We start from the raw sequence: 27066 nt of genomic DNA on the forward strand, positions 1-27066 counted from the left end.
AAAGGTCCTATTGTTCTAAAAGAGGAATTCCCAATCTTCCTGCATTTAGACACGCAGTGAGTTTGTGAAAGAGGAGAGGGTTGTGCTGTTGGACTGCTTTGCCATGGATTTTTACATGCAGTGATTTTTACATCACAATCAAAGATGGGCTAAACTGAGGCTGCAGATCTCAATTGTCTTGGAAACCAAGGTGTGCTGGGAAGCTGGACTGACCTCTGGAGATTCATGCTGGTGGTGCTTCTGCACTTTCCCTCTGTTCAGCAGGTGCGGTAGTGCCTTTGAAAGCTGTTGGTTAGAAGTAAAATTTACTTTGAACCAGTAACTATGCTAAGGATCAGACCCTGGGGTACAAATGTAGGATTCTACAAAATGGCATCATTTGAAATGAGCTTCACCCTGTGTTTTTTTGCAAGTTGTGCTTTCTTGCCTCGGGATGTGCTTGGTCACCCCTGCTTTGAACTTGCTTAGCTCTTGACACAAGCTTAGCATTTTCTGCATTTCCTACAGGCCCCAAGAGAGAAAGGAGAGGGAGGGTGGGGAGTTACTGAGTTGTTGCCAGCTGAGACCCAGAGGACCTTATTCACTGCTGCTCCATTGCACCCAGAGAGTCACACTGGCATAAACCGATGAATCAGAGGTGGTGACTCAGGCTCTGGCGCTCTAAATAGTCAGCAGAAGTGGCAAACCAAGTCCCAATTGGCACTAATGACTGAGGAGAGTTAAGAAAGCGTGTGGCTTAATGAGGTGTCCCCAGCTCACACGGGCACACAGGGAAGCATTACTGGATAGAGTTAATTGGGTGATGTAGCTGTGTAACCGAGTGGTCTCATATACCGATAGATGGGACTGCATGGGAGGATTCGGTTCAGCTTAAACACATTCCCAAGTGGTATGAGCTAAAATGAAGGAAGGTTCACTCAGAGCAGATTGCTGGAAGCTGAGAGGGTGTTGTGGGGATGGATGGATGGATGGATGGATGGATGGATGGATAACCCCTTTACCCCAAGCATACTTCACCACCTATTTTCAGAAAAAGGGTTAGGGAGGCCATTGTTCCAAGCTGGCAGGGCTGATCTTAAGCTAAGTTGCTAGGTAGGGCTGTAATGAGGTGATAATTCTGCCGGTAAGAGACCACTCTTTGCTTATGTAAAGTAGCATTCATGCGGAAGCAAAGTTGTCCCTGTCGGCACCCATATCCAAAGCCGCTCTTTAAGTCTCCATCTCGCCTGGTCACTTCCCAGCGAGGTCAGCTGAGCTTATTCTCAGTGGCACTTGTTTGGCCTGAATTAGTGCTCAAGGAAGCATTGGCTCAATCGATCCAGATAACTCTATCTAGCCTTTGTTTAAATAAGGCCACAAGTTCCCGACAGCTCTACACCATTTATCTGCTGTGGAGCTCAGCAGCCAAGCTGTGTTTGTGGGGCCAGGAAAAACAAACAAAAAGGAAAAAAATCCCAGAACAACTAAAGGTAAATGCCCATTTCTGCTTTCATTCAGGACAGCTAGAGGAAATATTTCATGGCTGCTATCTAGCCTTGGTCCCCTTCATCCCTTCCCCTTCCTAGCCCTTAACTGCTCCCTGTGGCCACACTTAGTGGCTATTCCACGTTGATTTGCCGTTTAACCAGCTTACCAAGCCCTGGTTTTGACTGTGATTGCTCTTTTCATCCCTCTAGCTGAGGGTTGCACCACATTCCCCTTCCCTCCCTTCCTCCTCAGAGAAGCTCCGGACTCTGCCGGATGTTTTAATGAGCTTGCATTTTCCTGAAAGGCCAGATCTGATCATGACTTGAATGGCAGCTGCCAAACAGACAGAGCTTTTAGTTTCAAACTCAGCAAGAAAATGGCTTTGCCTCCCATCAGAGCAGCTTGTGTACTTCAGAGGCTCAGTCATTAGGAGCAATTTCTATTAAGAGCTGAGTGCCTTTTGTGTTCCTTGGGAGCAAAGGATGCTCTCAGGGTCTGCTCAGCACCACTGAGGATTGTGCCTTCTGTGTGGTTTGAACTAGCATCAGCAGAGATTAGACAAGCGTGCTGGGAAGAACATGACTCCAGTTGCAGTCCCTGAAGGCTTTTTTGTTGTTGTTTGTGCTGGTTTGCTAGGTATTCTCCCTCCCTTATTAAAAATATTTGTCTATCAAAAGTTGCATTTCGTACTCTCCTCAAAAGCGTTTTCCATTTTGTGTGTGTCTGGCAGACCTTCTCTGAGTGCTGTGCTTCCCACCGTGGACTGTAGGCATTAGGACATTAAACACCATGAAGGACATCAGTTTCTTACGGGGAGTGGTGGGCTGTGCGATTGGAAGACATGAGGTGTCATTACAGAAATAAGATACGCCAAAGTGCCCTGGTGATGAGATTGGCTCAAGTCTGGTAGTGGAGCAGGTCTCCAAGAGGAGGGAGAGAGCTCTTTTTTCACAGCAACTGGAGACAAGTCAGTGGATATGATGGGATGTGACAAGGGAACCTAGTGAACGGGTGGGACTTTTTCTGTCTCAGAGGACAGGGAAACTCAGTCCAGCCCTTCTGCAACTTCTACAGCCACAGTGCCTGGGCACTCACAAATGTGAACTTGGGCATAGTGTGCACTCCTGGTGTACACCAGAAGTTAGTCCAGCAAACAGCTTTGGGAGAAGGCAGTATCAGGGAATGCTCCGAAGTACCACTGTCATCCTGGCGAGGTCCAAGGACAAGCCCAATGGACTCTGACTTCCAAAGAGCAGAGGATGATTAGGATGTTGTGCTGCTGCCCAGAAGGAGAGATTTCTTCTCATTCACCCCATGCCCCAAGCCCCGCAGCTGAACCTGCAGCTTATGGCTGCTACAGGCTGCAAAGTGACAGGAAATCAAGTAGCCAAGGGGAGACAAAGCCTACCGAGTTTATCCTCTGCCTTTCAGTATGTCAGTGCTTTCAAGAGAACTCACAGAGGCTTGTGGTCTGTGATAAGGAAAAGGTGCATGTACAAAGGTATTTCCTGTGCAAGATGTTTTACAAAGTCCTGTGGATTGGAAGGGGTTGGAGTGGCAGGGAAGTCAGTTAAACTACAAGAAACATTTTCAGTAAAGAAGATGGTGCTGAAAACATGGGAGAAGCAACTATAGGATAAGAGCACTTCATGCTACCTTCGTATTAAACCTCAGCACAAAGCAAGTTGAGGACAAACCTTGACCTACAACTTTAGGAAATTGTGTTTTGTCACAATTGCCCAAAACTATCGAGCACATGACACCACTGCAAGCAGGAGGAGGCTCTGTTTATACTGCTCTCTATCTGGAGCGTGCCCACCAAAATCCCTGGAACAGGCAATATGATCTATCTGCAACTAAACACATCTACATCTCATTGAGCTTGAAAGTGGCTGGCAGGTGGGTGAATACTCAGGGAAAGTATCATGCATGCTTCCCCTTTTCTTCTAGGCTTCCCTTGGCGTCAGCTTTTGGTTACTGTGGGAGGCAAGACACAAGGCTACACAGACCTTGTACAACAGCTTTTCTGTTCTGTGCTATGTCAGGCTTTGTCTTCGTGGCCCCTTGGGAAGCAAATGACTCTTTGATCCCTGTTCACATCAACAGGGATGTCATCAATGCCCCCACCCCCCCAGGATAAAGTAACTTCCAATCACATGTGAAACCACTGAAGCTTGAAATCCACAACCTGCATTTTGTCTCTTATGACCTGGGCAATGCCTGACATCTTTCTCCATGCCAGTGTCCCATTCCATGCATGATCATTTATCCACATTAAGGCATAGCTTTTTCATACTCTTTTGGTAGCCTGTTTCACTTGGCCACAGTAAATGATGATACTAACTGAAAGACTTAAGATTTTGGTTCCTCACCTTTGATTTTTGCATCTACTCTCTGATTGCAGCTTCATCTAATCAGGCAATACAGGAAATCTCTCTAGCCCATCTCTCACCTTCTATGAAGTATTTACATCACCCTCTGATCCATTTTATCACCATGCCTGTAAACTTTTAGGTCCTTGTTCTTACCACGTCCCTGGAATAGCATGGGTCATGCTATTACTCCTGTTTTGCAAGGAAGCAACCAGAGCACAGGAACCTAAGTAACCTACTTAAGTCAGTAGCAGAGCCGAGCCCTGATCATGCAGCCCCAAGGCCTACATTTGTGTTTCTCTCCTGAACAAAATCCATGGGCTCTACAGCCTTCCCAGCACCCACTGAAGCATGCCTGCTTTCAACAGTTCCTCTAGCACAAAGCGTTTGAACCCATGCATCAGGAAAGTAGAGTGGCCCCATTAATTTCCATTAAAATGCAGGGACATGCTGTTTATCTCCCTCTGCGAACAAGCCAAGAAGAGTTTTAGTGTCAGGGAAAATAGTAATGCTAATAATAATAATAATAACAACAACAACAATAATAATAAGAAAACCCCCTAAGTGTCAACTCCACATTTTCTGGGGCCTGGTTAAGTTCTCTGGAGCGTAGCACTCCATCACTTTTCTCAGCAGGGTATAATTACTCATAACTTGAAGGTTTTATCTGTTGGCTTCCTGTGCTAAAAAGGAGAAAGGAGGTAAATCTTGCATTCCACGGGAGTATAGATGTTTAATTAAGTATCACATTTAATTGTCCCAGACTCCTGCTTGACAGTCGCTGAGTTTTGAAAATTGTCGTCCCCCCCCTTTTTTTTTTTTTAATTGGAATTGAAAAGATAAGTATCTGACATGTAAATGGTGTCCATCCTGTGTCTCCATCTGCGCCTTGGAGTGACCTGTGATCCAGGACTGGTACCCAGGTCCTGCCAGCATGCATTTACATGCCTCTGGTGCACTTTGCTGGGGATAGGGGTCAAATAATTCTCAGGCTGGCAGAGGGTCTCTGGACTCTGTCTTGTGATCTTGAAGGTTTAATCTCTGGAAGGGGGAGAGAAGATAACTCCCCTCCAACTCTGCTTGCCAACGAGTAGTGAGACTTCATGGCTTGGTCTCTGCTGGGGTCTGAACTCCTTGTTTAGACACCACCAGAACCAGAGGTGTGTGCTGGTGTATGAGGCTGTGCGACCTCTGCTAGGAGAGAGCAGCTCAGACAGGGCATGAAGGCTACTGGTGGAAATTGGGTCTGTGTAAAACTCTCCTGTTTAACCAAGCCCAAGAGGCTTCAAAGGAGGCAGGGCTGACATTTACATGCACTAGGTAGAAAGATCACAGATAATAAGCTCTGTGTGTGTGTGTGAGAGAGACAATGAGAACTGAGTCACTCCTGCTGAATCTCATCATAAACAGTACCCAGCAGCAGTGTCTCCACTGGAGTTGTTTCCTGGGGCTGTCAGAACTATGACAGAAAGAGAAGAATGTGGTGATTTGGTTTCCGTGTATTTCTACTCCTCTCTCAATGATAAAAGGCATTTCTGGGTTGCTTTCCCTCTACCTACCTCTCTATTGCAACTTCTACATACAGCACAGCAACTTTTCTGTGCTGCATTTATCCTGCCTCGGTGCCAAAACCCTCTGGAGGCCAGGCTCCTCCGTTGCCTGTGATTGAATTTCCATGCCTTGTTTATAGCTCCGAGAGACTGAGGTGAGCCAACATCCTAGCCTGACGGGAATAAGGTGCATTTTGGTCTCTTTGGAGGGTCTCACAGCGGCAGGTACCACGATGGCTTGCTGAAGTACAGACTCCACTGTCCTCAACAGGGCAGAGGGAGATTTTGTAATGCCATGGCCACAGCAGCCCTTCAGTTCAAATGTGAGGTGGGACCTGTGGGAGGAGACCACAACTGGAGAGACATGATAGGAAAGCAAGGGGAGGTGAAAGATAGAGAGATAACAGTTAAAAAAAAAGATAAAGAGTGACATGAAGACTTTACTCTTCGTTTATAAAAGGCTTCATCTATCAGCTGGATTGCCTTAATGTGTCTTCTAACAAGGCTCCCCCAACACACTCCCTCCCTTTCCTTTGGTTTCCTTCTTTGATACTGTCACATGTTCTTCATTTTCCAGCACGTTGCATTCATTCTTTGCCTTTAAACTCCAAGGATTAAAGCAACTGGATAAAATAAATAAATAAATGAAATTAAAAGAGCTGACATTTCAGGCTGTTGTTGGCAGCCTTTGATTTTCTTCCAGAACAAGATCATTACTTTTCTCTTCAGCTTTGAAAAAGAGATGGACAAACTCCTCTTCTTATAAATTCATTTATCACTTGTGGGCTGTGGTAGGTGTGGGGAGAAGCTGAGGAAAGAGAGACTTGTGTCTGCAGTTATAGGGAACTGTGAATGACTGTAAGCTTAGAGCAAGGTAGTACCAAGTCTAGTTCTGGGCAGGAAATGTCTTTCAGCTGAGTTTTTCATACAAGCCCCAGGACAACAACTTCGTGGTCCAGGCTGAAGCTTAGAGGGTGCTACAATATAGTAACAATGAAGACTGGGATCATCCTGATGAAGAGCAACCCAGCTGTGAAGCTTTGAGTCCAAGACAAGAATTTCACAAGCCTTTAGGAGGAGGCAGGATGGGCCCCTATGATCTTTGGTTCAACCCACTGTTACAAGCATGAAGCATGAAGAGTTGATTTACAAAATTTGGCACTGGAGGTGAGTCTGTGCAATTTTAGAAGTCTCCAGGCCCAGGATTTTTTCTGACCAAAGGTTATATCCATCCAGGAGCTTTTCCTTGGTTTGAAGTTAAACTCAAGTTTCATCAGTCTTTGCCTCTTCGGAGAACACTGAGCTGCAGCTCCACATGCACAGCTGCAGATGGGATCAGTGAACCTGCCATGGACTGTTCGGGAACCCACTAGGGACACGTTTCTCACCATGAAATTGGAGGATATGTGGCTGTTCAGATCCAGCCTTGTTTGGGCTCTGAGCGTATCATAAATCTCTGGCACTGGGTGATGCTTTGCTGTGCAAACGAAGTCCAAGGAGAGCCTGGAGCAAAGAAAACGTGTTTGCACTCTCAGTTCCAGCCTGACTGAATCACAGACTGGCTATAAATAAGGAGAGGGAAACTGCTGCAAGGAAGCTGATTACCTGAAATAGTCCATTCCTTCCATTTGCTTTCTCCAGGATGGTTCAGTGCATCATCTGTATGTGTCTGACAGGACAATTTTGGAACATCCTAATGCAGAGCCACTTACGGCTGTGGTAATATTGTTTTCTCAGCAATACTGCCCCGCTGTTGCTATGCAATGTTGCTGAGAGGGTTTCTTGAGCTATCTGCTAACGTAAAACCCTGTATTATAGTACTGGTAGTTTCTTGTTTGTCCTGGGCAGAAGGCAGCACCAGATGAGACAGAGGGGATGTCAAGATCTGCTCCACGCTTACTGGTGCAAATGAGACATATGGGGCACCCTGACGTGACTGTTGTACTCCATGCAAAAGGCTCTGTGCGTGTCCTACAGATGTTAAACATGTCACATAATGCATTACAAGCAACTCTGTCTTGCATGCTCTTGGTCCTCCTATTCTGAGGGCAATGAAATCCCTCTTGTCAGGACCTCTTATCTCAGCAAGTGTGTTGACATGGAAAGGGCTCCAAGCCCACGGTGTCTTACAACAGGAACTCAAAAGACAAGGCGTGTGTATTCAAGGTCACCTCCTGGAGGGCCAGAACTGAATGATGCAGTGCAGCTCTCTGTGGCTCTCCACTATGAGTTGCCTTTTCCAGCCAAGAGGACAAGCAAGACCTACATATCCCTTTGGCATGCTGGGAGTTAACAGCAGAAGTCATGTTCCCAGCCACGCTGGCTGCACAGCTGTACCGAAACACAAATCTGGTTTCCCAGCAATTGCCCCAACTGAGTCTCCCCATGGTCAGCTCAGTCATGGCTACAGAAACAAATGTAGGACACGTCTCTTGGTTTCAGCCCTCCCCGAACTCACATGTACTGTGCAGCTGTTGCCTTAACCAGATACAGAGCCTTAATTAGGTTAGGGTGACCTCTAGAAGTGTAGCATTTAAGAGCGAAGTTGCAGAGCAAAGCATCCTGGGTAGCATTCTGCAAATAACAGTTTAGTCCTGATGTTGCTCTCAGAATCTGCACGTTTTGGAGCTCTGTTGCTCTTCCCCATCCTCTTTCCTCTTCCTCCCTACCTAGGCTAAAGAATCAGCTTTTGTGTGCTGCATATAATCAAGGGAAAGGACGTTTTCAGAACTCGTGCCCACAAGCGAACAGGTTAACCTGTGCTTCACTGCAGCATTTTATGGGGAAAGGATCAGAAACAAAATCCTTCTGCATGTTCATAGTTCCCCCTGTCACACCACCATTCCTCACTCTGTGCAACTTGCCCCACGTAGCCACCACCCTCCACACATTACCCTCATCTGCTCTCACTCCTGCTGCTGGTCACGGGAACACCCTCACCTGAATTTAGTGACCCTCTGGACCTGTCCGTGTGCATCTTCCCAGCACTACCCCTGAGCACACCCAGCTCATTCCCCCATACCCCTGCCTGCGTTTCTCACAAGCGCTGTCCCACACAAAGTCACGGCGCGTTATCCTCTCCCCTTCCCCAGTATTTACTTCTGTGCACACAAGGTGGCCATCCCTGGGGACTTGCTTCTGCATTTGCCTTTGCAGTGATCACAGGCAAACTGAGGAGGATATGACAAATACTAACAGGCAGCTATTAAAATGAGCTGTTCCTACAAGGCTCTGTATGGCAGCAGCTGCAGAGAGAGGTGGTTCTGTTGTCTTCTCTGTCACCTTTCTGAAAAGGCCCCGAAGGAGACACACAGAGCCGTGAGCCATTCACAGAGGCCATGCTGCAGGAAACAGGAGGGAGCTGCTGCCCAGGCAGAGCTTTTGTTAGCACATGAGAACTTGCTGGTCCACTCCGGTATTGGAGATGCTGGACAAGGGCTTGTGTTTGGAGCCTCAGAGATTAAACCCAGCTAGCTCCCATCCCGGCTTATTTAGGTGGTGGGGATGATGAGCTAGCTGGCTGGGACACAGGCTTAAAGAAGGAGAAAGGCTCAGAGAGAGGAACACCAGTTGTTCTTGTGCTTGACACCAAAATTGCCCTTAACCCACAGTAAGCAGAACAAATCTCATTTGCTCACTACGCCAGGATTATCACCTTCAATGGCATTTCCTTCTCCTGGACCTAAGTGCAGTCTCCTCTCTCTCCCGTGCTGCTCTTCTGTTCCCAAAACTGGCGCATCAAAGCTCTGGGTTCAGTCACTGGCTGTGAAAGTGCAGAGATGTGCTGCTGACTCATTTGCTGACCAGAGCAGGTGAAGCTTAATAGCCTCCAAGGCCAGAGAAGAAGCAGTGAAACACCAGGAAAGCAACAGAGGAATAAAGAGTAAGAAAGACAGATGTGCTGGCAGAGTGCTATAAATCGCCGACCCAAGGAGGAACCACAGGCAAACGTAAATTCTCTTGAATTTTTCTGGCTGTGGAAACACAACGAACTGTTGTCTTCCTGCAGCTTCCGCACTGAGGTTTGTGGTCTTTCTTGTTTCCCCTGCTGTTGGAGGTCAGCTGCTAAGCACATACCATTTGTTTCTCAAATCTCTGGCTGGATAGGAGATGAAGCATCATTCCGAGGCAGCAGTGGCACATGTGACTCCAAGTGGCTTGCTCAGCAATCCCCACATCACATTTAAATGTGTTTCATCCTGACCAGAAATAGATCAGCAATGCCAAAGACAGAACTCATTTCATTATCCACAAAGACAGCAGCCAGCCAGCATCTTTCCTATGCTACTCTCTGCCTGAACTACTCTGCTTTGACGTGAGAAGAGGGTCCAGACTTTATAGCCTATGTGACTACTGGCTTCCCTGCTGAAACTGCCTGTCTAGCAGGCTCCTGGGTCTCCAAGGATGGGCACTTCTCCTTCTAGGCATTGGCTCGTACTCTCAGGGTATTTCCTTTGAGTTGGCAGGCAGGTCTCACACGGTCACTGGAGTCTCAGCCATCCAGGCTTTAGACCACTAATTCTCTGTCAGGGCACCCCTGGAGAACCAGTACTTGTATATGTGGTGTCATAGGGGTGGTTCGGCCTCTTGGTAGCAGGGCAATTGCCTAGCTCAAACTGTGTGGAGAAGACTGGTTTTCCAAAGCAGTTTTTGAAGTTAGACTTAGAGAGCAGGTGATGTGTCCCAAAACCTCTTTTGTGGCTTGCAGTACAGAACGAACATCCTTGAGAAGACCTTCTCGAGGGTGGTGATTATACTGCTAGCCTGGGACATCTGAATTAATTTCCATGCTCTTACAAGCATCCTGTGTGAGCTGGGGCCTTGCTCAGATGCGCCTGCCCAGGCATCTGGGACAGGTTTAGCCAGGGAAGGATTTATGCCAGGCCCTGGCTTCCTACACAGTCATCACAGAGAATCAGGTGTTTCGCTTAGGCCTTCTCATGGCGCTCTGGGGACAGCCTCTTCTTTCTCTGACTCAGTAAAGAATCAAGCTGTATCAACCTTGGATAACAAGTGACCTCAGTCCCTTCACCTGGGATGAAACAGCGAACAGCTAAGCCTGGTGTGTGCAGGCAGTGGTGGGCTGAGTGCTCCTCTGTGCTTTGGCACCCTGGAGCAGCCTCTTTGTACAGCGAGAGCGTTTCACGTCCTTCCAACGTGTGGCACGAGCAGTAATTAATTATCCACTGTTCTGTAGTTTGCCAGTTTCACTTGCTACAATTCAGGTGCAAAGTGCTGAAAACCCTACCTGGCATCTGATGGACAGAGTAGTGTTGTGTGGGGTGGGGGGGTTACGGCACGCGGCGTGATATTTCAGTGTGCGCTCTGCAAGTTAGGACTCCCAGCTTTGCAAGCAGGGCCTGGGGTAATCCTCTTCTCTCAGCAGGATGATAAAATCCCTTGGCCCATGTGCACGGGCTCGTTGGCAGCTCCATTTTAGTGTGCACTGCTTTGTCCCTTTCTCTCCAACGGCCGGGGACATTTGTTGAGGTAGCCTCTGGTGGGAGCAATGCTGCTTGTGAGACTTGATCAGTGCAGTCAAGGTAACGCATGGGCTGATACAGTGGTGTCACTGTGTCCTTACAAGCCTCTACTGACCCTCCAGCTCAGTGTTGAAGAAGCCTGAAATATTAGTTACAAATGTGATCTGTCAGGGCCAGGTTCTGCTGTTGTTACAGCGTGCAGCACCTGGTACCAGGAGAAGTCTTCGCTCAGAGGTGATGGTGGGAAGAACAAGGATATGAGAAAGGCAGAGGGCTGTTAAAGCAGTGTCACTGAGGGATAAGCAATTTGTTTGTAAGCGGCTTCAGGTTTTCTTCCAGTGTTCTAGGACTTGATAAGTGCTCACTAAAAAGAGTAATTTTTAGCCTTCCAGCTGTTCTGTACAAAATGTTTGCTTCAGTGAATCATTACTTTCTCAGTATTTGCACTCTTTGATTGGTTAACTGAGTATCATGCTAATTGTTGTCTTTCTCAACTGGGTAACTAAAATATTGGTCAGAATTTCTTTTAAATTAAGTTGGTGGGATTTTTTTTTCTATCTGAAATGCTGATGTGTCAAAATGGAAACATTTTACAGAAATAAGTGTTTTTATATGCGGTGATCTTCAGCTTTTAAGGCTCAGTATTTCAATTTCTGGTCAAAAGGCGAGAGACAGACATGGTCAAAATGGCCAGTAACTTAATGGGTGGGGATCTTGTTTGAGAGGTAGAAAACTCTGGCCAAACCCTTGTATGGAAATCAGGCAGAGACTTATGTCTGTACCTTGCATGTACCAAACAACGACAAGACTGTTTTCTGAGCTTTCTTGCAAAAAAGAAAAAGTTTGGAAGACACAAATAAAACACGGGAACAAATTCCAGAACTTCAAAATTTAGCGCACACTGGAATTAATTTATTTTATTTTTTTTGGCCATTCCTATGAATAACAAATAGCTTTCTGTCTCGTATGAATCAGCCTTCATGTTACAAAGCGTGAAACCTTGAGAGTTCACAAATTTTCACTGACAACCACCAAGTTGTCAAATGCTCACAAGCAACAAGTGTCGTGAGAGCGTGAATCATAGATATTCAAACTCAACTCTTTTACTTTTGAAACTGCTAACAAATTTCTTTTACTGTTCTGTTCACCTAATACTAGCAGGTACATTATTATCCACCAAAAGAGAAGTGAAATAGGAGCCCTTGCCAACTGCAGTTGTTACCAGATCTCAGAAACTTTCCGAAAAGGACAACAATGTCAGAGTAACATTTGTCTTTTGCTTCTGTTCTCTTTGTGTCTTCTCTTTTGGTTCTTAACCTGAATCACAATTGGTAATTATCTTGGTAATTATATGCTGTTTGGCTGATGGTCACATTCTGCAGAAGTGGTGCCTGTGTATCAATCACAGGTGAAGTGGGTACGTTTGGAAGCAATTTTGAATACTTCTTAGCTGCCAAAAAAAAAATTAAACTAAAAAAAAAATTATTAATTTTTATTTTTTTAATGTTCTCTGTAATGAGAATCTGTTGATGTCAAGTGTAGTTACAAACTGCAACCTCAGATACTAGGAAATAATCGTTTGGGTTTTAATAAAAAAAAAATGTCTTCAGACAGCTGTCCAACTCTGGGAAATAAATGGGAACAATTTGATTTTAGCCATGACAATGCACAATGTGGCATTTTTTGAATCAGAAAAACTTGGAGTCTGGAAATTAAACTGTCAGTGCTGGAAAGTATGGGACTGTGAAGACCAAAAGTGTTTAATCAGTGTGTTAGGCTCGTTCTCGAAAGGGGCAGGAAACAGATTGCCCTGGAAGGACAAAACTCTACAAAATGTAATTGCAGTGTAAGGACGGAGGAAGGTGGGTGTATGAGGGACAAGAGCTGGACAGACAGATGGAGGGCAGTGGAGAAAAGAAGAGTTTGCTTTTTCCACCTAGTAATATATGCAGGAGAGAAAAGTTGTGCTCCCCCTAAATCCTTTCCACACAGTCATCCTTAAACTGAACCCATAACTTCAGGGACAGAGCAGAAGCTGCCAACGCAGGCAACGTTAACGACGTGGTGCCAGCACTGTAAATGCGTAGTCACATAGTGACCAACATGGGGTGCAAGGGCAGCAGTGGCATCACACTACTAGATTTCCTCGCACAGACAACCAGTAGCTCTCTGTCCTTATTCCGGTACTAACATACATAATCAATAACATTAATGAACACGGAATTTGGGGCCTTTACTTCATCATTGTTGTCCCTGATCCCAGCAGTACCCTGCACAGGCTACAGCTGTATCGTTCATCCAGGCTTTACTGCAGCACCATCTTGGACAGTAATGTTTGCTCCAGTCCCAGAGACGATTGCATCCACTGTCTAGCGTGATGTGCAACATTTTCCATGAGCTGAAACCAAGCAGTTTCTCTGTAGCGATGAGCTGTGTTTTGCCATTACAAACCCTATGTGCTTATAAGGTTTTTTTAATCTCTGTTCTCTCTGATCCTAACCCTAACGTTTCCCTTCAGTCTTGCCTCAAACAATATAGTAGAGCACACATTAAGATACCTATGCCTAGAATACCATGTTGTTATGGAGTCCAAACGTGGATGTGGTTTTCCCTCATTCTGCCGTGTTTTATATGATGTCTGTAAAGTTTGGTGAATTTGAGGATACCAGGATGAACTGAAGGGGAGGGGGCTGAACCTGAACCGCTTTGCCCGTGGCTAGTCTACACACAAGTAAAAGCAATTGATCCCTGTGTTTTTTGCACACTCAATTATGTGCTCGTTAGCTGTCAGTTGTGATCTGGGGGGAGCGTCACAAACCGGTCACTCCCAAAGAGTGCAAACTGCTAATGTGTGTATGAATGTGGCTCCATGCGTGCGTGTCTGATCAGTATCTGTCACTGATGTCAGGGAGGTTGTTCATGGTGCTGGGATGAGGAGCCCTGGTTTCAGGTCTGAATGGATGACTCTGCTGTGACTTTGCTTTCCGCTCTCCTATTGTTTGTTTTATTTGTAAAGCCCTTTTCCCTCATCCTCTCCATCCCTGTCTCTCTGTTTGTAGAGAAAATAGGCAGAACTGACACGTAAAGGTGCCCTCAGAGCCAATTTGCAGCAACTGGTAAAGATCACGCTGTATCCATCTAAAAATGCCTATCCATAGGGAGCTGCCTCTGAAGCTGAATGTAGGAGAGTGTTTTAAAGAGGGAGCTAAAGCAGGAGAAGAAGCTGTTTTAAAGCAGAGAGGGGCAGATCAATTCAGAGACGGCAAGGCTGTTAGCCCCTCACCTAAGCCTTCTCTGAGAGCTGAGAGTTTGATTATTTTTTTTAAAATTTCCATACAATTTTGCAGTCCTTGGTTTTAACTCAAAGAGCAGAAGCACAGGAGACCTGCTAGACACACTGTATTAGCAGCTCCTTTGTAACCACAAAGTAGACAGGCATGAACTGAAAGCTCTAGCCTATGCCTTTGCAGATCCAAATCCCTTGGCATTTGGATCTCCTGTTTGCAGGTTAGTGGGTTGGCGCTTTTTTGGTTTCTTTGGATTTTTTTTTTTTTTTTTGCTTCAGCTCTTTGTAAAGCTAAGACCTATCTGCAAAGTTTGGCACTAGATTTTGGCCAAAAATATTATTATTTCTTTTGCCCTATCTACCTAGCCAAACTAATTTGGAGTTTTGTTGGTTATGCCAGCTGGAAAAAGAAATTGGCAGTGAAATGAGGTTTCTTTGGCAAGGTCTGTTTGTTCACAAGAACGTATTAAGCCTTGCTTTCTGTTACGCAGGAGGGAGCACACAATCAGAGCTAGTTTCTTCATCCACCACTCCAACTTGGTTGCAGTGAGCACCCTGATGCGAGACACCCTCTCCCTGGGCTCCCATCTGCTGGGTCATCTTCGTTGCTCTTCGGTGCTCCCCTCTCCGTTAGCTTCAGCGTGCTGTCACATTTTCTACCCTCACTGTTTGCTTCCCATTTGCATATTCATCAAGGTTTCCTTAGCAATTCCAAGCTCATGCTTATTCTAACTACAACGGTGACAGTCTCAAGTAGCTTTTGCAGGAGCAATTGAGCCTGTGAGTTTCAGCAAGGTTTTAACTTGTGTATCTCCAGCCTTTGGGGCAGTTTGGGTTCATACTCTAGATCACCCCTGAGGAGCATCAAGTAGGGCAAGGCATCTGCAGCCTTGTGGCTTTATGCTGTCAGGTGGTGCAAGGCTCTGTCAGATGGTTAGCAAGCCATGCGTACCTTCAAGTCATCTGTGAGGTTTTTGTTGCTAAGAAAAATGATCTGATTGTCTATTTCTTCTGCAGGCTTGTTGTCTCCTTCTCTCCCTTGCCCCTTATGTATAAATGTAAAGCTGTCTTTAGCTGAGCTACTGGTTAAACCAGCATTAATCGACCTCCCTAATTGTACTTTGCTATTTTCTCTCCCTTTATCCTTAAATTGGTCTACTGGGCAGGGGTTCTGGAGGGCAAACACGTTCATTATGTTACCAGCAAACAAGATATGAATCGCACTGCAGGGGACAAAATTAAATTTACAGTTTCCCCTTGTAGATGTCATAAACTATTGATTTAAAACACAAGGGGACGCAGCAGTAGAGCCAGCATATTGACTATCTTGTGTTGCTCTCCTTGTGTTCTGCCAGGGATGTTTGCTGCCAGTCCCTGTGTGGCTTGCTGGCAAGGAGTGGCTGGTCCCCTAAGGGACGTGCAGGGCAATGGAAAGGCAGAGGCAAAGGTTAGGTGTAGTTTGTTTGGTAGGTCCATGGATGGGTTATTTAGGGTTGTCTTCTTGGCTCTAGATCTTACAGACCTCCCTTTGGCACCATTGTATTCTGTGGACAGGGACCACATTCAAAACCTACCTTTCCTTATCCCACACATTGTCCACACGCAACTTTCCCTGCCCATTTTAGGGGTTTTAGAAGTGTCATCTTCAGATGTTTTGAGTACCACTCCAGCTCTGCCTAGGCTTCCTTTAAGCCTCCTACTTTTTCCCCATCTCATTATTTGCTTGTGGGAGGGATCATTCTTGCCATACATGCAAAGCCTAGCATAATGAGGACCTTTTAGGGACCCCGTGTGAGTACCCCACTCCCAGGAACAAGGGAAGGAAGGGATTCTGCTGATTGAGCTTCATGTCAGTGCTTACCCTGTATGCTATGCCGAAGAGAGGAGCTAATGGCTGGAAACTCCACCAAACCATGGAGTGCCTTTGTAGTGCTCAGCAACTGGCAAGTTGCTAAAGCACAGCATTTGGCTCTGTGCCCCCTTCCCTTTTCGTATCATCTCAACTAGGCTGGAAGCACTCATGTGGTAGGAAGCCAGGAAGAGACATGTAGTCCTTTCACATGAGAGAAATGTCCTACCCATGATAGTGGTTGTCAACAGCGGACCCCACGCTGTGCCCCTCCACTGCTGCTGGGAATGGTTTGAAAGGCAGGAGCAGACATGGGGCCAAATGTGAACTTGATGCTTGGTGAAACATCATCTATTACATGTTTAATGATGTTAGAGAAGAAGTTAGTCCCTCCTGTGCTGGCAGCCAGTTCTCATTACCAGTTAATTGGACCTAGATGCAGTCACTGTTGAAATCTATTGTCAGGAGCAAGTAGTTATATTAGTGTAGGTGCATTGCTTATATCCCCAGCCTGCAGGAGAGGGTCAAAGGCTGCAACTACATAAAACGTTTTCCTCTTCCCATTCTTTTCCGGGGACAGCTCTGGTTAAGCTCTGGCAAGACTAATACCGCTGCTGGCCAAGGATAAAAGCTGTGCACTGTCCAGACAGCACAGGGGTTTCAGCACCTCTTACACCAGAAATCTTGTCACTGATCTCTCACAGCTGCCAGAAAGGTGGAAGGATCTGGGTGGAGAAGTGTTTCCTTGCCTACCTGTGCCTTCTCTGAGCTGTGGGGAATCTGTCTGGGTCCACATGGGGAATTAGATGCAAGATTCTGCATACTACCTGCTGTGGGACCCAATCTAACAAGTGGTCACAGATAAGCACTGGCTGCTGAGATATGATGTGAAAAGCCACGCAGAGGAAGCTGTTTGCAGTAAGGAACTTTTATTAGCTTCAGGATATTGACTACATACACTCAAGCACTGTCTTCTCGCATCTTATGTATTGCTTAACTGTGTGCCTACCCACTGACCCCTCTCTTCCAGCTTGTTCCTTTAATCAGCTTGGGGATGTAGGAGAATATTTTGTCAGAGAATATTTCTGACTGCCAAACTCAGTTTATTTGTGTCTCGTTGCAAAACAGACCTCAAGAGGTGAAATGCCGTAATCACTTGCATTTCTGATTCCCCAGATCACTTGCCTCTAAATAACTATGATGTGCTTTGAGGACTGGGTACGAATTTAATGATGTTATCACAATTAACCTGCCATCTTTTTATTTTACGTTTTTTCTTTTTTTACAACTACAGAATTAGCTTTGATTTTCAGCCGAAGGCTTTGTTGTCAACAACTTTATCTGCTATTTGCCAACTCACCACAGAATCCTTACTAGCACATAAAATGAGAAGGCACAAAACATTTTAAAACTTGAAGACGTCTTTATTTGCACAGTCTCTCCTGTTCATTTTCAGAATGGTCTCATGCACTCTGTAACATCTTACTAAAATTACCCGCTGCTCCAGCAGCCTCACCTACCCCAGGCCTCATGAAGTGAGCACATCAGCTCCTCACATACCGGGTGACATAGTGGAAGGGGAGTGTGCTGCTCCTGTGAGTGTGGAGTTTCCTTTAGTGGTGATGTTTAAGAACAGGTTAGGAAAAGCTCTTCTCTGGGATTGTTTATGTATGCAGAGTTGATTCTGCTGTAGAGTTGGGGAGTGCATTTGATGGCATCCTATAGTCGTTTCTACTCCTGTTTCCTTGATTCTGTGAGAACCTGCCGTGCCCATTCTCCGTCCTTCCTTGATCCATAAATCCATGGGCCCTGATGGGATGCACCCGTGGGTGCTGAGGGAGCTGGCAGAAGTCATTGCTAGGCCACTCTCCATCATCTTTGCTAAGTCGTGGGCAACGGGAGAGGTGCCTGAGGACTGGAGGAAAGCGAATGTCACTCCAGTCTTCAAAAAGGGCAAGAAGGAGGAACCGGGGAACTATAGACCGGTCAGCCTCACCTCCATCCCCGGAAAGGTGATGGAACAACTTGTCCTTGGTGCTGTCTCTAGGCACATCAAGGATAGGGGGATCATTAGTGGCAGTCAGCATGGCTTCACCAAGGGGAAGTCATGCTCAACCAACTTGATAGCCTTTTATGAGGACGTAACCCGGTGGATAGACGATGGTAAAGCTGTGGATGTGGTCTGTCTCGATTTCAGTAAAGCGTTTGACACGGTCTCCCACAGCATCCTCGCAGCTAAACTGAGGAAGTGTGGTCTGGATGATCGGGTAGTGAGGTGGATTGTGAACTGGCTGAAGGAAAGAAGCCAGAGAGTGGTGGTCAACGGGACAGAGTCCAGTTGGAGGCCTGTATCTAGTGGAGTCCCTCAAGGGTCGGTACTGGGACCAGTACTATTCAATATATTCATTAATGACTTGGATGAGGGATTAGAGTGCGCTGTCAGCAAGTTCGCTGATGACACAAAACTGGGAGGAGTGGCTGACGCGCCAGAAGGCTGCGCAGCCATTCAGAGAGACCTGGACAGGCTGGAGAGTTGGGCGGGGAGAAATTTAATGAACTATAACAAGGGCAAGTGTAGAGTCCTGCATCTGGGCAAGAACAACCCCATGTATGAGTACAAGTTGGAGGCAGAGCTGTTGGAGAGCAGCGTAGGGAAAAGGGACCTCGGGGTCCTAGTGGACAACAGGATGACCATGAGCCAGCAGTGTGCCCTTGTGGCCAAGAAGGCCAATGGCATCCTGGGGTGTATTAGAAGGGGTGTGGTTAGCAGGTGAAGAGAGGTTCTCCTCCCCCTCTACTCTGCCCTGGTGAGGCCGCATCTGGAATATTGTGTCCTGTTCTGGGCCCCTCAGTTCAAGAAGGACAGGGAACTGCTAGAGAGAGTCCAGCGCAGAGCCACGAAGATGATTAAGGGGGTGGAACATCTCCCTTCTGAGGAGAGGCTGAGGGAGCTGGGTCTCTTTAGCTTGGAGAAGAGGAGAGTGAGGGGTGACCTCATTAATGTTTATAAATATGTAAAGGGCAAGTGTCATGAGGATGGAACCAGGCTCTTCTCAGTGACATCCATTGACGGGACAAGGGGCAACGGGTGCAAGCTGGAACACAGGAGGTTCCACATAAATATGAGGAAAAACTTCTTTACAGTGAGGGTGACCGAACACTGGAACAGGCTGCCCAGAGAGGTGGTGGAGTCTCCTTCTCTGGAGACATTCAAAACCCGCCTGGACGCGTTCCTGTGTGACATGATCTAGGTAATCCTGCTCCGGCAGGGGGATTGGACTAGATGATCTTTCGAGGTCCCTTCCAATCCCTAACATTCTGTGATGCTGTGATTCTGTGATAGTGTGGATTTCCTAGGGCCATCAAAAACTATCTGATCAAATAAAACCCACCCAGGTGGGCTCTGTGTGCTCTGCTCTGCTGCCTTGCAATACCTCTTCTAGAGCTGGCTAAGGACCATGTTAGGGCTTGCATTCCTTTGTGTTCTCCCCATAGAGGATGTGAACTTCTTTCAATCCTTGGTGAAGCATTCAAGGTACAGTTGTGGGTGCTTTTCAGCTCTGGGGTCCTCAGTCCCCACCCCAGTATATCAGCTAATACGGAGACTCACACCTACCTCTCACCAGAAGACTCCAACTTAGAATCATAGAATGGTTTTGGTTGGAAGGAACCTTAAATATCATCTAGTTCCAGCCCCCAACTTGGTACAGTCAGCTTTGTAACAATCTCATTTCCATTACTCCTTCAACACTATTCATTTTTTTCTTTCAACAGTAGTTTTACATGCCATATTGAGAGGTTAAAGTGACTTTCCTCCCACCGTGGGCAATTTAAGACTCTTAACATGAGACAACTAAGCTACGGTGCTATTAGTCACTCAGTCTCTACTTTTCTCTTTCATATGACACATCTTCCCCTCCTTCCTTGCCTGTTCTTCAGCAAAGGATTTTTCTACCTTTCTCCTTCTCTGCGCATGCCCAAGTATGAAGCAGAGCAGCTGTCTTCTCTCTGCCTGGACCAGGGGTCTGAGCATCTGGGTGGAAGTGCTGACTCTTCTCTTTTGTGCAGCACAGAAAGTGTACCCTAATACCCTTCACTTCCAATCAGAACTGGAGCTGGTCCAGCCCATGAAATCTGCCTAGAATCTCAATTTTGCTCTCCTTGCCTGCTGTCACCAGAGAAATCCCAGCTACATCAAGTGCTTATTCTGGTCCTTGGCTTGTTGAATTGCTGGGGAAGGTGACTCAGGAGAAGTTTGGGTCCCTGCCAGCCATTCACAAGCCAATAGCAGCAGAGGTAATTGTCACTCACACACTTGTGCCAAAATGTGGGCATGGGCCTGGGAGCTTTCAGAGGAGCCCTTGAAATGTCATGCTCTGTGGTTTTTCAGGGATTTTGGAGGGTCATCTGATCTTCCCTGTCTACCCTTATCAGTGGACATTCCCTGGAAGTTACTCTTCTTTTTTTTACTAAACGTATGCCTTTGCAGTCTGACCTAATCAGAGATGATTGTAAATCCCTTCCAAGAGCCAATTTTACCCTTCGTCCTTCTCTGCCATCTATCACTGCAGAGTCGGTGCCCGTGCACAAGCCCTCCATGAGCCTGCACTTCTCTCGGTGCCCTCCATCATGGCTGTTTGTTTTGCAGAAGGCATTGTGTGTGAAGGAATTACTACAACATATGGCCAACACTCCACACTTCATATGTTATTCATCACATTAGAGAGTCCAGCCACATGTCCCTCCTGCAGCCAGGGGAAAGTGCTGGCCCTGCTCCTGCCAAGTGGTCCTCCTCATCTGTCTCTCTGCAAGCAGCTTCGTGGTCATTTGCACGCTCAGATGTGAGGGTAGTGCCAAAAAGTTGGCAAGGGATGAAGCAGTAAGGAAGTGACTTGCGGAAATCAGCTGGAAGAGGGGATAGTACAGAGGAAATTGAGGAGGGAGGAGGAGTTCAGGTTTGTAAGTGGAAGAGAAAGGGAATAAAAGGAGAGTGATGACTTGAAGGAAGAAATAACGGACAGCTGTGTTTTGAAGGAGATGGAAAATCAACATTCTCGCCACTCTCAGCTAGTAAATATCTCTCTGAGTTTGTTTTAAATCCCAGATTGTTATCCCAGGAGTCAAGTCTAAATTCAGAGTGGCTAATTGCAGCCTGACCTATTTGTCAGTCCCATTCTGGTGGCTTTAGGGTCTCACTTTCTGAACTGAAATGTGTTATATGGCTGCTGTCATCTAACCCAGAAGTGGCTTCTTCTCTGTGGTGAGTGAAATGACTGTGATGTAGGCCTCTCTGGGTTTGGGTACACCTGCCACAGTTTCTGTATGCCCATCCCAGTTCCTTCCCAGGAAAATTCCCTGCATGTTAGAGGGGGATCCCTCCACATTTTGAGAACAACGTGCACCTTCAGAGGTGCACAGAAACCCTCTGGCTGCATAAACAGATGTGTACCTGGGAGTTTCCAGCCCATTCACAACAGCTTCCTTGGTGAGATTGTGTGGTGGAAAGGGCAAGCAGCAGGGTGGAAAGAGACAGCTCTGCTTGGGCTGTGCATTGGCCCCCTGCACACTCAGTGTTAGGAGATGGCAGAGCTCTGCCAAGAGGCTTTTTGGGACTGATGTGGGGCAAATCTCCCATCGAACGCTTCCGACTTCAGCTTTCACACCACGGCTATCCCAGACAGAAGAACAAACTACACCATCCTCCTTGAAATCACAGAATAGTTTCAGTGGGAAAGAAGCTTTGGAGGTATCTCATCCAACTCACTGCTCAAAGCAGGGCTAACTTCAACATTAGATCAGGTTGCTCAGGACCTTGCCCAGCCAAATTCTGGCAATCTCTCAGGACAGTGATTCTCCAACCTGTCTTGGCACCTGTTCCAGTGCTGATCCATGCTCATTATGAAAATATTTTTCTTTTATGTCCAACCAAACGTTCTGGGAGCCCAGAATTGCTCCAGATACAGCCTCAGAAGTGCTGAGTAATGGGGAATAATAATTTACTTTGGCCTGCTGGCTACACTCTCATCATTGCAGCCAGCTGCGCATTTAGCCTTCCTTGCTGCAAGGGCATGCTGGCAGAGTGATTTTCGACTTTTGCTCACTGGGAATCTCTGGTCTTCTTCAGAGCTACTCCCCAGCCAGCTAGTCCTCATCCTGTAGTGTTTCATGGGGGTCATTTCAACAGGTGGAAGACTTTGCACTTATCCTTGTTGAACTTCGTGAGGTTCCCGTCATTCAATTTCTCCAGGTCCTTGAGGGCCTTTGAAGAGCAGCCCTGCCGTCCGGCGAGTCAGCCACTCCCCTGAATTTAGTTTCTTTCCTGAAGTTGATGAGGGTGTCTTCTGTCCCATCATCCAGGTTACTGACGATCAGGTGCACCCTTCTTTCTGGTCAATTGTGCAGAAGAAGCAGAGAACTTCATATGCTTCTGCTACTGTGATTTACAATATGGAAAGCTGGAGGCCTTCTCCAGCCTCTGAGGTACGAAAACAGTATGAGACTCCTTCTACCTTGAAGAGGATACAGAGAAAGGGCAGGAAAAAAAATTGAGACCGAGGGATGTTTTGGCCTGCTTGAGTTGACATTTCAGGCAGTTTCAGTGCTGAGAGTAGCAGTGTGTTTGCTGAGTATTAGGAGAACATAACAAACATACCCTGGGCTGTCCAGCTCACCGTGCTGTGATATTATCCAGCCTGCAGATAAGCTGGGGAACTTGCTTTCCTTCCCCTCCCCTCACCTGGCTTTTTGGACCCAGAAGGCACTAGCCTCAAATACTCGTGTCAGGTAAATGCCTGGGATGGAGGTTAGTCAGCCGCCGTCACCCCTGCATGGTGGAGGGGTAACGTGTGTTCGTGCATGGCGTGACTCAAGGCTGAGAGCTGCCCTGAGGTGAGGCAGCCCCGACGCCAGGGTCCCATCAGAGGAGCTCCCCACCCCAACCCGCCAGCCCCCTCCAGTGAGCACAGGGTGTCAGCCCTTAGAGAGGTTAAGGAAGTAGTAAAATCTGCTAATGCAATAATAGTAATTAATAACAATAATGGGTGCTTTTAATGTGTTTTGGCATGACTTATTAGGCAGGGAGTGCTGTAGGAGAGCAGAGCACTTTGCAGGCGAGAATAAAAAGGCAAGGTGACTGGGCCCTGAAGTGCACATCTGGGCACGGTTTGGAGAGGCGATTTATCGGCACCATAAATGACGGCTCTTTCGAGCAGCTTGTTTTGGTGCCTGTGTGGGAAGATGTAACTCCTGATTTAGGGCTCTGTTCAGCAGCGCTGCCTCTCCAGGTGGGACTCCTGGGGCGTCCCTCATGGCAGAGAAGAGCCGGGGCTGGGCTGCCGCGAGCCTGTGGGTTGGCGAGACGCGGGGTGTGCATGGAGTTCTGTGCTGTGTCCCCTCACTCGCCAGGCCCTGCGTGGCCTCTTACAGCCCACGCCATCGAAGGTGCACGGTGCCCGCGCCCTGGGCAGCATCAGGGGAAGCTTCAGTGCCACGTGCTGGGGCTGGTGCCTCTCAAAGGCGACCGCACAGCTCCTCAGCCCCCCATCTCTCCTACCCTGGCAGCATGAGGGCGTGCAGCCCCGGCTCAGATGTGGCCAAAGCTGTCAAACCACTGGCAAGGGTTCCTTCTGCTCCTAGGAACAAGCTGGTTTTGCAGGGGTGAAATGTGAAAGGCAAGGGAGAAAAGCATCCTTTGCAGCATTTAGTTGATGCTCTCATTGATCTCAGTGATTTTGTGTCAGTGCAGCGGTAGGAGTTGGCCTCCGTGCTAGAGCCTCGCCTGGGCGAGCGGACATCTCTCAGTGGGTTTTATTAATATTATTATTATTATAGGGCCTGCGGCATACGAGGAGCCTACCAGGATGCAGTACTACGAGGCTTCAGCCATGCCAGGGCAGACGTCAGGGAGCGGGTAGGGTAGCAGCAAGGCGCGGAGGCGTGAGTGACGAGGACTCGGCAGCATCACTGGGGTGAGGGCAAGGGGTGGTTTGCTCCTCGTTAGGGGTGCCCCCCGCAAGGCGTGCGTGGGATGGGTGAGCTTCAAGCAGGGCAGCAGGAAAACTCTTGAGGAGAAGGACGACAGCGAATGCTAGGCTGAAGGGCAAAATAAATTAAAGTAAACAAACCAGAAAAACAATCCTTAAAAGCACTGGACTCAGCTTGGAGGTCACCCCTGCCTCAGTGTGGGAGGAGGACGTAGGAGCACGGTGTGGAAAGGGGCTGAGGAGGATCCCTAGCCGCACAGCAGAGTGGGAGCTCTTATCAGGGCTCATCAAGCACCTTTTAATGAACAGCCAAACTACCATGGGTCGGATGAAACAGTAGTAAAGGTGTAAATGAGAAGGAAGCTGGGAGGAGCGAGAGGAATGGCGAGGGGGCTGTGGTCATGCAGTGCCAGGAGCAGGGTGAGGGGAGCCGCAGGTGTGGGATGCAATTAAAGAGCTGAGCCAAAGCCAATGAGCTGCATCTCCAGCTTGCGCCGGGCTGCTTGCAGAGTCCTCATCCCAGGCACTGAACATCCCTCTGGGATTTTTAATTCACCGAGGCAGAGGAACCCCATCTGTGGGCTGGGACAGGCTCATGAGGTTCCTCTGCCCAAGTAGAGCTGTCCTTGCCAAGGGATGTGCTGCAGGGCTCACTGAGCTTCACTGGCAAGGGGGAAACCCCCTGGGTATGGACCCTCACTTCAAAGGGTCCACGTGCACTGGTCTTAAGGCAAAGTATTCTAAAACTGGGGCTTGGGGGATGCATCTATGTGAGGAGGCAGCTGTACCTGCAAATGGCTGACGCTCCAATACCTCGAAGCAGCAGCTCTTCCAGCATCATATGCTCATCTCGGTGCGGGTTTTTGCTGACGGGTATGATATATGCATACAAAGTATTTTGTTATTGTTATTATTACCTAAAGTTATGGATCAGCTTGAGAAACTCAAATGCAGTAAATCACTGGGACTGGGGTAGCATTAGTCTCAGGGCTCTGAAGTAAATAATGCATGAAATATACTGACAGCAGTGTCTGACGGCTCCTTATAAACAGCATCTCTCTAACGAGTGCAGAGCTGCTAATGGCAGGGCCGGATTCGGGGAGAAAAACACTGAAAGCTCTCTGCGCTCAGGCGAGATGATGCAGATGGGCAAACACCACCCCTTCCTCGCCCCCAGGCACCAGTGAGTGATTTTAGAAGAGGGATCACAGTTAAGAGGGTCAAGAACAGGGTGGCAGCTCCGTATCCAGCTGTGACAGGGACTTCGTGGGCAAATTGCTCTCCCTTCTCCTTCCCCGCTTGCAAAGTGACGGTGGTGAAGGGCTGTCTCCAGCCTGCTCTGCCTTCACCCTGGTGCAGAGTGCTTTGAGATCTTCACAGAGGGAGTGCTCCAGGCATGCTAAGTACTATCATTATTTTTTTAATAATCGAAAGACATCGGGGGAATTACAGATCTATGAGCTCTCTTTCAGTTCCAGCCAAACTGATTGTGAAGCTAATTAAGGACAGACTAGTACGACATTTGGGTAAGTATAACATGACAGGGTCAGTCCAGTATGGCTTCTGGAAAAGAAAATCGTGCCTTTTTGAGCTGTAAGTGTTTTTTGTTTTTTTTTTTTAAAGTTTAATAAAATAAGATAAAGGTGATCCCCAGCAGACATAATGTACTTCGATTTTCATAAAGGCCTTTCACACAAAATTATGAAGGGAAGTAAATAGCCATGGGAGAAGGGGCAAGGTCTTGTCATGGATTAAAACCTGGTCAAGCATTAGTAAGCAAAGAATAGTTGCTCCTTCATGTGGAGAGAAGTTAATAGTGGGAGTCAGTACACACTGTGGAGGTGTTCAGTCTGCCCCGTGTTACGTGGCTGGCATGTTGGTACTTTGGCGATGACTCCTGGTTTGACTGGCGAGAAATGCAGCGGGGTTGTCAAAAGCCATAGGAGATGTTGAGAGCGGGGCCCACCCCATCGCATCCTCTGTGGGCTTGCTGCACGGGCCGTGGCGAGGCAGTGGGACCTGCTCCCAGGACTTGGCCTGGCTGCTCTGGTATCTTCTCCCTGGGGCCGGGTCCTCCCCGTGCCCAGCGCCCATCGCCTCCGTGGGAGCATCCCCCCACCTTGCCGAGCAAAGGCAGGCGCAGGCTGCCGCCTCGGTGAGTCAGCAGGATTGAAAGGCACCACGGGGACAGGGCAGCAGGATGAGGGATGAGCTATAACGTGGATGAGCGTATGGCAATGCAGGCTGCAAAAATAGTCTCCACTTCAGCTGTACGGTGATGAGCGCTGAGCTCCTGGGCTCCTTGGAGGGAAGAGATTGGGAGTCATGGTGAGTAACTCGATAAAAGCTTCTTCAGTGGGTAACGTCAATTCCAAGAGCGTAGCGGATGCTTGGTTGCCTTTAAGGGACAGGAAAACAATAGGGAATATGTTATAGAAAATGACATTATCTTGAACACTGGCTACACCCTCATTTAAGACAGCGTGTAGAATTACCAGAGGGCCGTGAAGCATGGTTAGTAATCTTGTGAGATTTACCTACAAGGAGGCAGTCAGTTGGACTGAACAGGGTTTGCTTTTTCGCTGTAGCGAGCTCGCAGGATCGTGCAGGCGCCATTTGTTTCCCGTTGCTCTCCCGTCTCGCCGCCGTGCCCTCTGCTGTCCCCCAGCACGCCCTGCCGCCGCTCGCGCCCGGCCCGCTCCCACAGGAGGTGGCAAGCGCCCACCTTCCCGAAGGGACACGCTAAAGGCTTATAATTGAGTTATTTACACTAATGAAGGGTGCAGTGAAAACTGATCAGTCCCTCCTTTTTCTGTCCTCCCGTAATACTAGAACAAGAGGTCACTTGGAGATGCTAATGGTGGCTTAATTTAGACCACATGAAAGGAGACACTTTTTCGCACAGCAGGTAGTCAGCCTGTGAAATCCACACTGCCTCCAGAGGTCAGGGAGTCAAATGCTGCAGAAGGATTTGTCAAGTTTCTGGGTAATTTTTTGAACGATCATAACTGTTATTGCTGAGGGTGCAGTAGCACCCCGGGGACCCCAGTCAGGAGGGACCCACTGTGCATAGGGCA

General features: G+C 47.6%; 1 protein-coding gene across 2 annotated transcripts in view; it reads left to right on the forward strand.

Annotated features, from left to right (window-relative positions):
- LSAMP (limbic system associated membrane protein) overlaps positions 1-27066 on the forward strand; it is a 319416-nt gene that overhangs the window by 102193 nt on the left and 190157 nt on the right. Inside the window, exon 1 of one of the 2 annotated variants that reach the window (XM_068417345.1) lies at positions 26179-26317. The exons of the other annotated variant lie outside the window; for it this stretch is intronic. Coding sequence (XP_068273446.1) covers positions 26268-26317 — 50 coding nt within the window. The 5' untranslated portion in view covers positions 26179-26267. Of the gene's footprint in view, positions 1-26178; positions 26318-27066 lie in introns of those variants that run through there. 2 annotated transcript variants of the gene reach the window in all.

The sequence above is a fragment of the Nyctibius grandis genome, chromosome 23 (assembly GCF_013368605.1).
Source record: "Nyctibius grandis isolate bNycGra1 chromosome 23, bNycGra1.pri, whole genome shotgun sequence".
NCBI classification, from domain to species: Eukaryota; Metazoa; Chordata; class Aves; order Nyctibiiformes; family Nyctibiidae; genus Nyctibius; species Nyctibius grandis.